The sequence below is a fragment of the Euprymna scolopes genome, chromosome 46 (genome assembly GCF_053919585.1).
Source record: "Euprymna scolopes isolate OS-2025 chromosome 46, ASM5391958v1, whole genome shotgun sequence".
Lineage (NCBI taxonomy): Eukaryota > Metazoa > Mollusca > Cephalopoda > Sepiida > Sepiolidae > Euprymna > Euprymna scolopes.
Window position 1 is genome coordinate 420,022 of NC_136527.1, and position 14,990 is coordinate 435,011.

The 14,990-nt window shown below is 32.9% G+C and overlaps 1 protein-coding gene across 41 annotated transcripts in view; it reads right to left on the reverse strand.

The window, feature by feature from the left end:
- The window catches only part of LOC145270472 (ATP-dependent chromatin remodeler CHD4-like), a 251,553-nt gene that overhangs the window by 208,294 nt on the left and 28,269 nt on the right, over nt 1-14,990 (reverse strand). For 34 of the 41 annotated variants that reach the window (XR_013865378.1, XR_013865376.1, XR_013865377.1 and 31 more), the window contains exon 2: nt 9,881-10,021. The exons of the other annotated variants lie outside the window; for them this stretch is intronic. Coding sequence is in view for 30 of the 34 variants with exons in the window: in XM_080126123.1 (XP_079982249.1) it covers nt 9,881-10,021 (141 nt within the window). In the remaining 4 variants the exon portion in view is untranslated. The remainder of the gene's footprint in view (nt 1-9,880; nt 10,022-14,990) is intronic. 41 annotated transcript variants of the gene reach the window in all.

A 14,990-nucleotide genomic window follows, 5' to 3' on the forward strand; every position in this document is an offset into this window, starting at 1 on the left:
TCCAAAGAGACCTAGGCTTGGCTTCAGAAGAAATGCTACGACTTTGTAACCTTCTCTCACTGGCCCCTCCATCCTCCCCCGACTTAAACCCGCTGAACTATTTTGTTTAGCCATACGTCAAGAACACTAACATAATAACCTCCCACAACACCAAAGCCAGCCTGATTGCCACCCTCTGCCAAGCTCCCGCTAGCGCTTGTGGAAAAGGAATGCTCCCAGTTCCAGACCCGTATCAAGATGGTGATAGAGTCTGAAGGTGGCTCCATTGAATAGAGGTCAGCTCTACTACATAATCAAGTTACCTGAATTGATTTTTTTTTTTTTCAATAAAAGTTTTAAAATACAGCCGTAATGTTTTCTTTAGGGCGACAACCTTATTGTTCCACCCTGTAGTTATTTCATTTGTACAAAAAAAAAAGGTATAAGAGATTCACATGAAATATGGTCATTCAAAATAAAATAACCGGAAAACTTATCCGTGAAATACTTTTTAATTTAAAAAGGTCAAAAAAAATGTTGGTTATGTTACTATTTTTTTCCCCCAAAAAAAATTCTTCCAATATTAAAAAACAAAAGTAAAGAAAACTCTGTATGATGATGTGTTACGAAACGAAAACCTCATATTCTAAAAGTTACATAATTTGATCGATTATTTTATTTTTAAAATGAGAATCCGAAGATAGAAAGAAGAAACAAAGAGAGCATAACTCAATACTTGATATTTATATTGTAATGCCTACGAATTCACATTAATTGCTTAAAAATGATTTTCTTTATAAAAATAAAACTACTTGACTTTTAGTGTATATTTTCTTTTTATCACAAAAATATACATCATACAAATTGAAAAAAAAAAAATCTTTAATATAGGTAGAATTCTGGGCAAGAAAACTTATCCATAAAAAATATCAGTGTACACAAAAAATTACAGAAAATTATCAATTAGACTTTTAATAAAAAATTATTTACACTTCAGAGTCCACATGAACAAGTTCTCGATTATCTCCCTTTTTTAATATGAAGATGAAATGATCGTTTGTTGTTTAGAGGTCATGCACGTTGAATAGAAAATTTTATTTTTTATTAAAATTCTACTACTGTTTATTATCAGTAATTTTTTGTATACACTAACATTTTTCACTGATAACTAAATATAATATCCATAAATTTTCCTGTTTTATTTTGAACTGCCATATTTCATTTGAATCTCAGTAAAAAGAAAAAAAAGCATCAAGGATTTCTATCGCAAGTTAAAAATAGATTGAAAAACCACAAAAGGATCTTGCAGGGATGATGGCGAACAAAAAAAAGTGATTTTGTAAACCCTTCAAACGAAACAAAAAACAAATTTACTAATTATATAGGAAATAATATGGTAATCCTAGTAAACAGAAAAAGAAATGTGAAGACTAAAAACTTGTAACGTGAATATAGAGTGAAATGGACTCGAGTACAAGTGAAGAAAAAAAAATTAGGTAAGAATTAGGGGAGGGGGAGGAGTATCGCGCTCTCTGTAGTACTGGAAATTTATTGGCAAGACAAGTTTTGAATTCTAACAACTAAACATATTAAACAATTAGATTTGTTCTCTAGGACCTTCACATATAGGTTGGTTGATCGTTTTTGTTTTACGGCATATCAACCCTTTTCTAATGCCCCACCGACAGGGCCTTCACATATAGGAGCAAAGTGTAGTATTTGTTCTGATACTATACTCAATCTTTTCTGTTCTTAGTGAGGGCGGGGGGGGGGTTCTAGACAGTTTTTATTTTTGTCCCAATCCAAATCCATAGTACTGCTTTGTGGGGAGCTGCATCCCCACCCACCCCCCACCAAAAAAAAAAAAGACCGATCCAATTCTGCTTTCCTTGGAGCTAAGCAAATAGGGACCGTCAACAAATTAACTAATCAAGTTAGAGTGTAGAAAAATGAACTGAATGAATTTGGGGTCTATTAAAAGAATTTGATCTGTGTGTAATATGTTTCACAAGACAGATACTGCTTATATAATAAATAGTCTTTATTTTCATTTTTTTTTTACTTTTATTTATTTTTTTTTTAAAACAAAATTTTAGTTACAGGATATCGTTTGTTATTAAATTAATAGCTAAATTGTCATAAAATTATAATTTTGTTACAGTAATATTTAATTATCGAATATAAAATTTAACATTTGCTAAAAAATTTTAAAGCCAGAAAATTTACTTATGAGACATTTCTAAATTTCCAAGGATCAAAGTAATTCATCCTTTTTTGTTCAACTTAACAAATTAAAGCAGTTAACATTTATGAAGAAACTAATGCATTATGGTTAATTCACTTGTATTTTTTTTTGTTGTTAAATAGGATTGTTTCAATTTTGAAAATGGGATAGGAAGATTTAATTCTTAACTAAAAAAAAATAAAATAATATGCAACAATGTACAAAAAAAACAAAAAAAAAAACATGCGCAGATACATGAAGGAGTCACAATTTTATTAATATTGTGGATAAGAAAAACAAAACATGTCTAACTAGAAACGTTAGTCTTCAAGAAAAATCACATGTTCTGAATTCAAAAGTTATGAAAAATGAGACTTAGAACAAAAATTTCTGTCCGACCAAAAATAAATGGAAGAGGTGCAGAAGAAAATGATTGCAAGTTTCAGGAATTGTTGCACGAATTGTCTACTGATCACATGAAAATAAAAAATAAGTCTTTAGTCCAAGACTAAAGTTTCAAATGTCCTCTGAAGCATACGGAAATTGTTTAATGCAGAAGATAAATCAAATGTATATTCAGCTTTTAACAAAATGAAATTCAAACTTTGCTAACATGAAATGAACAAAAAAATTTTAAAAAAGCTCCAAAATAAACAGCAATGGCACTATGCGATAAAAAGCCAATGTAGTTGGAAGCATGCAAAAACCTTGCCCAGAATTCTCTCTATATTAAGAAAACTTTTACGTAAATATTTGTGAATAAAAAAAAAAATATCATACATCAAAAATCAAGTAAATTGATGAAGTAGTTTTATTTTTATAAAGAAAACCATTTTTAAGCAATTAATGTGAATTCGTAGGCATTACAATATAAATATCAAGTATTGTTGAGTTAGCCTCTCTTGGTTTCTTCTTTCATTTTTTTCTCATAAATTTTTTTATTTTATTTTAAAAATAAAACCAATTGATCAAATTATGTAATTTTTTAGAATATGAGGTTTTTGTTTAATAATTAGATATGTATCGTCATACAGATTTTTATTTATTTTTGTTTTTTTTAATATTGGGAGAATTCTGAACAAAAACTACAGTAACATATAACATACAGTTTTTGAACATTTTAAATTACTAAAAATGCACAGACATCATATTTTTTTTGTAACTTAAATAATTTTTTTGTAAACCCATCCTCCAAGCAAATCCAATTTAGTTAAAAGATAAATTTTAAAAAGTTGTGGATCAACAGTATTTTTCTAAGAAAAATATTTTAGAAAAATCAAGGATATTTTTTGTTTATTATTGTGAAAACAAAATGCCAATGTCAACATCAAGTGTTTTTTTTTTGTTTTTTTTTTTTTTATTACATTTTCACCTCAAACAAGGCACATTGCCACTTTGATGTATGCGGCTACTATAAGGGACATATGCTACAGGGGTACTATGTGGGGAGTTGGGCAGCAAGATGTCGGTTTACGTTACACTTGAATTTCTGCATGTCAGTACAGTTGGGGAAGCAGGAACCTGAAAGGGAATTCCAAAGTCTATCAGACCTGGGGAAGAAACTACTGGAGTATAAGGCTCTCTTACATCTAGGGATTTCTACTGTGCTGCTTGTCGGGGTTGTCGGGGGTATTTACGTCGAGGGGGTACAAGTGCTTGCAGTTCGGAGCATTCACCATTAAAGTACTTGTAGAATAGGCAGAGGGATGTTACATTTCGTCGATGGGACAGAGGCTGAATCTTAGATGACAGTTCAGGATATATGAAGAAAAACTGTTAATGTGTTGATCGTGTCGGCCCACTTGAACACAAGTGATCTGCAATGGTGATGTGCCCAAACTTAAAATGAGAATCAAAACCCAAGGCATGATTATGGTGAAAAGTGCAAAAAAAAAAAAAAAAAAAAAAAAAATGAACAGACAAACGATTTGGGGGGTAATTTTAACCCATAATGGCCCCTAGTTATCCCGGAAAATCCGTACTGACAAAAATCTACTTTCATCATGACTAATGTTTGTGCAAAAATGTAAAAAAAAAAAAAAAAAAAATCTAAGGTGTTGGTTATTGGAAAAGAGTGACCAAATGAACACGAGTAAATTACTAGGTCCAATTCCTTCTTTGTCGAGGGACCAACAATACTAAAACAAACATTAAACATAAATACCAAAGAGAAAGTATGTGAAACTAAAAAAAAATATCCATGCCACATGACGTGATGAAAAGTGCGCAGAAAGAGATTTAAGACACAAAAGAAATGCAACAATTCAAATTTCTTTATACACGAGTGCAAAATAACATTACAGCATATCCGTTGCAGTTTTCAAAAATTATCTCGCCATAATGTATTATGGCTTAACTGTTCCTGATTACTTTCTTTGCACCCTTCCACCATTTCTTCTCGACATCAGCAATCGATGCATGTTTTTGTATATTTTCCTGAAATCTTTTAAATTAGAAATCCAATCGCATAGAAATGTAAAAATGTTTCAATTCAAGCATACATTTCATCTAACTTGAACCCTCAGCATCTCCGTATCTAAAAAGTATTGAACTATCTTATATAATCATAAGAGTTTACATGTTACAAAAGCAATTTTTTGTTTTTTGGGGCAGATGTCCATGTGTGGACATTTTGTTTCTTATTTACAAATGCACAAAAATCGGCAAGAACGTTATATTGTTTGAGGTGTTCAAACTAAATCTTACGCTTTCACTAACAGGCAAAAGAAACGCTAACATGAGCAATATCTTCGTCTCTTGGCTAGAAGCAAAGTGTATCTGTTTGTATACTGCAATTCACATTTTCTGTCCTTTATCATTGGAGAAGTCTTTCTAGACTGAGGTAATTTTTCTTTTTTTGTTCCTATCGAGAGTGCCTCTTTTTGGGGAGCTGGATTTTCCCCACATTAAAAACCGGTCTTTTGTCTTACTGCCCTCATGGGGAGGCAAATTAATAGGAACATAAAATTTTAATACATTAGAATTTTTATAATTTTTTTCACATTAAATTTGGACAAGATGTTGGCGCTTAATGAGACAAAAATGGACACCAGATTAAATTCCTAGCTTTTTACATCATTTAAGAAAAGTTTTAATTTTTTTTCATTAGCTCACTGTGTGTCAACGCGATGGTTGTAGATTTGATCCACTGGGTGGGGAAAGGTGCTAATCTAGCTGCACGGATGAGTTGTGATACAACGAAACAGTACTGTATGTGGATGACTATATATTTGGTAAAACTAGTAATTAGTAAAAACCTGAAGAGAGTGCTCAATACTATTGCAGAGCAAATATGTGTTATTTTTTTTTTATTACCATTTCATCTGTTTGGTTACATATGTTTCAGGTGTTGGACCTTGTTTACAATCCAACAGTCTCGTCAGACCTTACAGAAATGGTTGTTAGTATTTGGAAGAAGCTTACCAAAGCAACACAACCATTTAAAAGTTCTAGTGTTGACTTTAAAGCTTCCCTGCCATCTAATAAGCGAAACAAATATCTATCAACAATTATCGACGAATATTCACGCTTCCCACAAATGTGATAAGAGATGATTCAAGTCGATATCTTGATTGTAATGTCAAAATGTTACATGATTATTTCTGCTCGTCCCTTTAGTTGGTCCGTATATTACGATTTGAAAAAGGCCAAATAAAATTTTTGAAGGCCAAACTACTTCAAAAAAGAGAACCAAATTCATTAAATTTAGCTTTAAAAAGGTCAGTCTTGAAACCCTTCTTTTTTTTTTCTTTACATTTTCACGCCAAGCAAGGCACATTGCCACTTTATTGTAGGAGACTACTATCAGAGACATAAGCATCAGAGGTACTGTGTAGGAAGTTGGGCAGCGAGATGTCGGTTCACGTTGCACTTGAATTTCTGCATGTCAATACAATCCGGGAAACAGGGACCTGGAAGGGAATTCCAAAGTCTAGCTGTTCTGGGGAAGAAACTACTGGAGTAAAAGGTTCTCTTGCATCTAGGGATCTCTGTGAAGGGGTGGGATTTTGCTGCTTGTCAGGTTTGTCGGGGGTATTTACGTCGAGGGGGCACAAGTGCATGCAGTTTGTCAGAGCATTCACCATTAAAGTACTTGTAGAACAGGCAGAGGGATGCAACATTTCGTCGATGTAACAGAGGCTGAAGTTTAGATGACAGTTCAGGACCTATCAGGTTGGCGACTCTTTTGAACCTTGTCTAGGAGCAAGAGACTAGTGGTAGATGCACCAGCTCAAATATGACAACAATACTCCATACATGGGCGAATGGTGGCCTTATAGAGGTATAGGATACTTTCAGGCGTTAATAGATTTCTAACACGGTAGAGAGAAACTACCTTCTTTGCAGCAGTCCTGGCAATGTTCTCAATGTAATTGTTCTAACTCATGTTTCCTGTTAACGTTAGGCCGAGGAGTTTAAAAGATGTACTTTCAGATAAAGAGTCTTTGGTCATTGCTATTGGCGGTAGAGAAGGTTTCTAGTAATTATTGAAGGAAACAAGTTTAGTCTTGGCAGCATTGAAAGTGACCATCCATTTTTGTCCCCATTCCACTACGGATCGGAGGTCTTCCTCTAGTGTTTCTGCCATTTTCGCCCTGGACAAGAATGAGTAACCTCTCTTTCGAATATCATAAAAATATAGGATCATCATCGTAGTGGTGCAAGAAAGCAATGCACAGTAATTTTGACGTGCATCAATTCTTTATAGATTAGCAGCGAAATATTTTTTTTTTTTTTTTAATTTTAAAGGAGCATTCAAAAGAATTAGGGTAAAAAAAGAACATTGTCCACGAAGAGGTGCTTGGCTGATGGAGTAAATTAAAGATGGTCTCTTACAACGTGATTTTATTATTTGTATTAAACTATGTAGCACAATATTATTTAATGAGTATTTATTAATTTGTCTCATTTTGATAAGTTCTATATTTAAAATACAATGGACACTATTTTCAGAAGAAATTTTATTTTACACTATCCAGAAAAATATCAAAGCATTTTAGCTTTAGCAAAACATTTGTTGATTCCATATATTTCTCCTGCTAGTACAATCATAATTTGACAAATATTTGTTGGTACTTCTACAGTTTAAATCCTGTTTGTCCGTTGAGTCTCACTCGGCAGACAACGAAAATCAGTCCGGAAAATGCTGAGTGATCTTATTCACCGAGAAACTGAGTGTCCAAAAAGACATGAGTGAGCAGACGACGACAAATTGGAAGAAAAAAGAAAAAGGGCAGAGTATCATTGCGCTTCAAACAACAAGTCTTTATTCTTGTGACAAGGAAAACGAACAATTCCAGGTTGTAAACTATTCTCAAATCTCCAGAAACTGTCCTCGCGTATTGCCAAGAAAACCAACTGCTGCCAACCCAAAGGAGATGCACAGAATGCCAACGGAAGAAAAATAACTTTTCACAAAAAAAAAAAAAAAAAAAAAAAAACTTGTTCACTAATTCAAAACAAAACTTATTACAAAAAATAAAAATGATTGACAATAAAAATAAATAAAACAGTAAATTTTATGAATTTATTACGGAAGGTTATTTGTTTTTTGTATGGACTTCTGTTTGCTCTGTATAATCCGGTGGTTTTTTTGGTTAGTCTTGCTTGGCAATGCCCAGCAAGACTGACCAAAAAATGGGATTTAAACTGCAGAAGTACCAATAAGTTAAATATTAACAAATCCATCAACATTATTTTAAAAATGGGACTAACATGGTTTGAGTACGTTCCCAACTAACAGACTTTACAGTTCTGAATTTTTGAGATGAGAGCCGATTGTTTATATTGTTTTGATCGGATTATTGTTCTCATCTTGGAGTTATTTGTGTAACATTTTGGTCAGTGTAGCCATCAATTTTCGTCAGGCATGTTACTCGTTATCTTGGAAAAGAAAGGAGAAAAGTTACTGGCTCTGTAGATGGTTTTGTATTCTTGGAGCTTTTCGTTTTGTATTTTTTTACTGTGGTTTCATATGTGTGAGAAAAAAAAAATAACACTCAAGATGAGAACAATGGTTCAATGAAAACCAGTAATATAACAGATTCCAGCCATGTAAAGAAATAAAAATTTCATTCAAGAAATCTGAAGAGGATGACCAGCAAAGAGGATAGGCTAAATAGGTAAGGATTAAAACTGACATACCACTCTTGACAATTGAAAGATTGGCCCCAAGACAGTTATAAGTGGCTAAATTTTGTGAATTTTGTTTTCAAGCATGTGGCAAAGCTCTCTGGAGTATAGGCATCAGACAAGTTATGTATAGAACATTTAGGCTCCAATTCGAATATATTATTTCTATTATTTTCACACCTATGTCGACCTTCTGACAATATCTTTGACCAACAATTACATACAAAAATATGCAGATTTGCAATATCCAATAACTGATACAAAAAGGAAAAGTGATTAAAATTTCTTTTTAAAACAAGCTTAGTTATGTAATAGACATAAAAGAAAATGCATCTTCTATCAACGTTTAAAAATGTGTTTTCATTTCAACAACTCTTGATATGATTACTACCCTTTAATGTTTTCATTTCAACAACTCTTGACATGATTACTACCCTTTAATGTTTTCATTTCAACAACTCTTGACATGATTACTACCCTTTAATGTTTTCATTTCAACAACTCTTGACATGATTACTACCCTTTAATGTTTTCATTTCAACAACTCTTGACATGATTACTACCCTTTAATGTTTTCATTTCAACAACTCTTGACATGATTACTACCCTTTAATGTTTTCATTTCAACAACTCTTGACATGATTACTACCCTTTAATGTTTTCATTTCAACAACTCTTGACATGATTACTACCCTTTAATGTTTTCATTTCAACAACTCTTGATATGATTACTACCCTTTAATGTTTTCATTTCAACAACTCTTGACATGATTACTACCCTTTAATGTTTTCATTTCAACAACTCTTGACATGATTACTACCCTTTAATGTTTTCATTTCAACAACTCTTGACGTGATTACTACCCTTAAATGTAGAAGAATACTTTATGATAAAACGAAAGTCTATAAAAGACTACTTTTCCAAAAACAAAATATTTTCAGAAAGAACAATATTTGTGCCAATAACACTGGAAAGAAAAAAAATAAAATAGGTTAGTTCAAAGCAAGCATTGATATGTCAGATGAATTGATATTTAGGCCTGACTTTGAAAAAAAAAAATGTTAGCTGTGTGATAACTATCAGAACTTGTCTAAGCTTATAATTCCAAAATCGACGCAGCCTTACATGTATTGATTTCATCAAAGTACAGCTACTATTTAACTGAAAACAAGACTCGGCAATAAAAGAGTGGCAAAAATTTGAATAATTTTTGAAGGGATGGAAATTGCAGAAACGTTGAAAATAATGAATAAAGATGCATGTTGCGATATGGATCGCATTGTGAAAAAGAAGAAAAAGAAAAAAAAGGTGTTGTTACAGTCCTAACATGAGGGGTGCATGGAGATAGGTGGGATGTGGGGAGGATGACAAATGAGTGATCACAAGAGGACAAGACGTGTAAATTTGCTAAACGATAACAACCGCCATACGACTAGGGTGAATATCAATTTGGGAAGCAAAAAAAAAAAAGGGGGGGGCATATCAAGACAGTGCATCATGTTTGGTACTAGCAATAAAAATAAGAAAGAGGAATCAGTACTTACGAATAGGTAAGACACACTCAGATTCCGGTCGCTCCTCATCCCCCTGCTCATCCTCGAGGAGAGGTGTGGGGAGCAGGGGAGGAGGAGGTGTAGCAGACTGAGATTGCGAGGAGGAGGTGGATGGTGGAGGTTGTTCCAACTCTGAAAATTGGTTAGAAGGATCAGTTTCAACCATCACCCATAATCGATAATTGGTCATTAACAGAAAGAGAGAAAGAAAGAAAGAGTTCTGCTTAGTACGGTTAAATCAGAGTTTCTGCTTGCCACCCCCCACCCCCCAAAATCAGTTTCCGGATTTTCCAACACTTGTTCGTCGAGGTTTTATAGTTTACCATTAGATTTTTATTATTGACAAATCTAACATTTCTTAATTTTATCTTTTTTTTTTTTTTTAAGACGGGTTAATTATTTTATTAATAACTGAAAAAAAATAAAAAATAAAATAATTCATTAATCCAGCATATATCACTAGACATTTCATTCCTGCATTACTTCCCGTTTTCTAGACAGTGATAGCTGATTTAGTGTCCCCGACGAAACATCTTCCAACAGATATTTTAACTGAAGAATTTATCACATTCTTAGAAGAATTATTTGTAGAATTATTATTATAAGTTTGGTGTAAGAATGATACTTTTCGGGGGGGAAAAAAAATTTACTTTTAAGAAAGTTTCAAGACATGCCTGAATGCCATAAATTATTAAAGTTTTAAGTATTATTGTTTCCTTCACTTAAAATATCCGTTGTAAGATGTTTCATGGGGGGGGGGTAAATCTATCACCATTTAGAAAATGGGAAGCAATGCAAGAAAAATGCCAGATTGCTTATTTTTGTTGTGGGATGAGTTGAATTGCAAATCACACCCGATATGTCCAAAGTGCAATTTATCATCTTCTAAATCATGTCGTTCAACTTTGAGCATCGACCCAAAACAAAGGTTCTCCCTAAGCATTGCAGTTCTAGACAAGCTGTTCTACCTTCATGTGACCCTAGCTAACCCTTTTGTTATGATGGGTTTCAAACGAAGATAGATTTTGTTATAAGCAAACACTTGCAAAGAATGACCGATCCATTTTATTCTTATACCAGTCGCTGCGATGTTCTAAGCCACCATTCACACTTTCGGATTGTATTTAACGAGTATCGTAAGGATTCTGTGAAAGGTGTTGCCATGGAGATTTCCCTCACACTGGAGACACTTGTGCTCCATAGAGCAGAACCGATTTCAGCATAGCATGGAAGACAGTCATTGTAAAGTTTGTGTACACAACATTTTTTTTCAACTGATGGGTAGCACTTGTCATTTTACCAATGCGGGCTTTAACATGTATTATTTCCTGCTGGTCAATGATGCTGCTAACACCTATTTAAGTAAAGCTTTCTCATCCTACCTGCCAGCATGTGAAATGGGTGTGGATTAAAAGGGTGAAATGCAATCACTGTGCATAAAATATTTAGCGTCTCCAGTCTCAGCCACTTTAGATAACATTGTACCCCCGACATTCTGCAAGAATAACTTAAGAAAATCCAAACGTTCATAAAAGATGGGGATTCCATCCACGATTTAACTCTGCAATAACGTTGTCTGCCGCAAGTGTTTGATAGCAACATCATGTTGAATATTTTAAACATTTAAAATCGCGTCGAAGCAATTTCTCAGATACAATAGAACTCTTCATACCAAGACTTGGCCAATAGTGCAGATACAAGGAGATTATATATATATATATATATATATATATATATATATATATATAAAGAAAATTTAAATATCAAAATGAAATCTAACATTTCTTAATGTATTTGCAGTTAACAAAACTCATGTTGAATACAATAACAAAATATTAAAAAGAATTTTATTTCAATAATGTTAAAAAATTCATTTAATGACATCTTCGATATTATAATGTAACCCTGTATGCAATTCAAATACTAGAAGTGTTTTATTCAATATTCAAAGATGATTTCTCTTCTAAGTTCATTTGCAATTTTTTCCTTTCATTCAGTATTTTTTTTTTCAGCGAGTGCATTATTGCAATCGTCAAAGGAAGATATTTTTGAACGGCTTTAATATCCAGACAATCTTTTCATACTACTTTAGATATGTGGCAATGTCATCGCAATAAAAGGAACCTTCATCATAATATTGTAATAAACATTAAAACTCTGGATATGTGGTATCCCAGATATGCAGTGCTGGTGCTTGTGTAGTATGAGATTTCATTCTAGGTAAAAACAATTACGTATCATGTCAAAATTAGTAAAAATATTTTTAAATGATAAAGTAGATTTGCCAGAACTACTTAACAAAAGACTGAACTGGCAGATTGCAATTTTGTTAAAATCAAACTGCAGTTACCTCCCCTGGTATTTAAATAATCAACAGTAATGAATACCAGAAAACTATAATTCAATCAATTTTACTTGTAATTATTTCTCTACCCCCTAAATTTTTACTAATTTTTACATGGCATGTAATTCTGTAATAATTTTTTTTTTTTTTTTACCTAAAATGTATTTGTTTAAAATCGCATTTTGTTGCACAAACATTGCAGAGTTTTTTTTAATTTTTCAGATTAAATATTTTGAGGATTAAAAAAAAAAAAAAAAAACGTGAAAAAAAATCGGGTTAATCTTTCTGTGCACATGTTATGCATGAGGGAGAGGAGGTATTGTGTCGTCGTGTGTGTGTGTGAAAATACACGAGTAGAAGCACTACAGGAGAAATGCAGGGAAAGAAAGAAAAAAGACATACAGGACCAGCAGCAAAATATATATTTATTTGCCTATCTCGAGAAACAAACCATGACAAGACAATGTGGCACATGAGACAGCATTGAACGACTGTCCAGCAGTTAAACATTTAGAAATTGCAGGGGGGGGGTACAAGAGGTAAATTTTATTTGGATAAAAAAAATAAAAAATTTTTAACACAAATACCTGCTAAAATTATGAGTTCCTTTTTGCTCAAGAATGGCTGTTAAGTCAGAGTTGGCAGATCAAACACCCAACATTGAAATTTGTTTTTTACAAACGGGTTACCACTTCAAGGCGTGGAGACCATGCGAGGATAAGGGTTAATGAGTGTACGGTAGTCAATGGAGCAATATCGTAGTAATTGTTAGTAGTGAAAATTTGGTAAATTGGATAACGTAAGGGGACGGCTCATCAAGAATTTGTTCACGTTGGACTTTAAAACGGCCATATTGTAGTCAGCTGGAAAGCAGGGGAATGGAAGAATTTTACAGGTGTTCATGGAATCTACGTTTAGGTTTAGGCATAGATAAAAAGTGGGGGAAATTATTGATATTGGTTTCAGCTAAGCAAGCGATTTTTGTGAAAGTTTGATGGGGGGGGGCATAGATTGGAGCTCAAACGAGCACTTGCCATGAAAATACTGATAAAGACAGGCTGCATTTAAAGATGAGCGTGTTTGGCAAAATTCATTTTTATCCTTTTTTTTAATGCAATTTCAAGAATTGAATAAAAAAAATTAATCCATGAAAAATTTTCATGGATTTTTCAAAAAGTTAATTATAATAATAAACGGCCAAGTTTACAAGACTTTTCTCCTCCGACTGCTGGTGATGAAAGGATAAAAATGTAAAACTACATTTCTTACAATTTATGTACCACAGTTCTCCTTACTCAGGTTTGTCAAGGAAAATAATTGAAAATCTAGTTTAGTATTGAAAAACAATATAATCAACACAGCAATAGTTAAATATTAAATGGCACCTCAAAAAATGCAACAAATTCTTTTAAGCATGAATGAAAAATTTTCAACGAATTTGGTCAACCATGATTTTGGAAAAAAAATAAGCACGCACACCTGGAATGATAATCAGCTTTGTTTTTATTAAGAGATTCCAGATTGTCAACTAATTTTGTGTAGGGCACTTTGTATGAGAGGTTGGGTTTCATCACAATTTAGTTTAAAATACCATTTTCATAGATAAATGAACATATCTTAGGGAATAGAGTTTTTATTTTTATTTATTGCGGACTATTATCCTCATCTTTTAGTTGTTTCATGACATTTCGACCAACTATTCCTCTGGGCCTTCGTCAGGTGGTAACCGCAACAGGATAGGAACTCAATCTCCTGACTGCATCCACTGCAATTACTGCCTTCCGTAGTTGTCTCACCACGTTTTGGCCAAGTAAGCCTCTGGCCAGCTTTGGGTAAGATTGAAACCGCTATCTTCAGACAATTCTCACTTGGAACCGTAGAGATTCGACGTCTATCAGCTGCGTCACAGGCCCCAAAGGGTAATCACGGTTGAATTTTTTGGTCTTATAAATTCATGTTTATTTATCTGATGATATATGGTCGGGTCCATACCGAACGGTATATATTATTTAATTGAAATTCATTATTGAGATGAGTTTTACTTATTGCGGACTATTATCCTCATCTTTCTTAGTTGTTTCCCCACATTTCGGCCAACTATTACTCTAGCCTTCGTTCCTATCCCGTCGCGGTTACCGCCTGACGAAGGCCCGAGAAATAGTTGGCCGAAACGTCGTAAAACTAAGAAAAAATTAGGATAATAGTCCGCAATAAATAAAATTAATAAATAATACTCATCTCAATAATGAATTCCAATTTAAAAGTTTTTGTTTTGTAATGGATTGAAGATTTCATGGATTTTTCAAAAAGTTAATTATAATAATAAACGGCCAAGTTTACAAGACTTTTCTCCTCCGACTGCTGGTGATGAAAGGATAAAAATGTAAAACTACATTTCTTACAATTTATGTACCACAGTTCTTCTTACTCAGGTTTGTCAAGGAAAATAATTGAAAATCTAGTTTAGTATTGAAAAACAATATAATCAACACAGCAATAGTTAAATATTAAATGGCACCTCAAAAAATGCAACAAATTCTTTTAAGCAAAGCACACAGTTCAAAAGAACAAAAAAACCGTTGGGGGTGGAGTAAAAAAATGTTTATCTTATAAAGCTTAATAATTAGGTTTTCAGCATTTCTTTTAATTTAAGACATACGCTAAATTTTTTCTCAGTCACTTACAGCAAATATTAACTCGCATTTAAAAAAAAAAAAAAAAAAAAATTTATTTTCAATCAAAGTTTTTATTTAATCC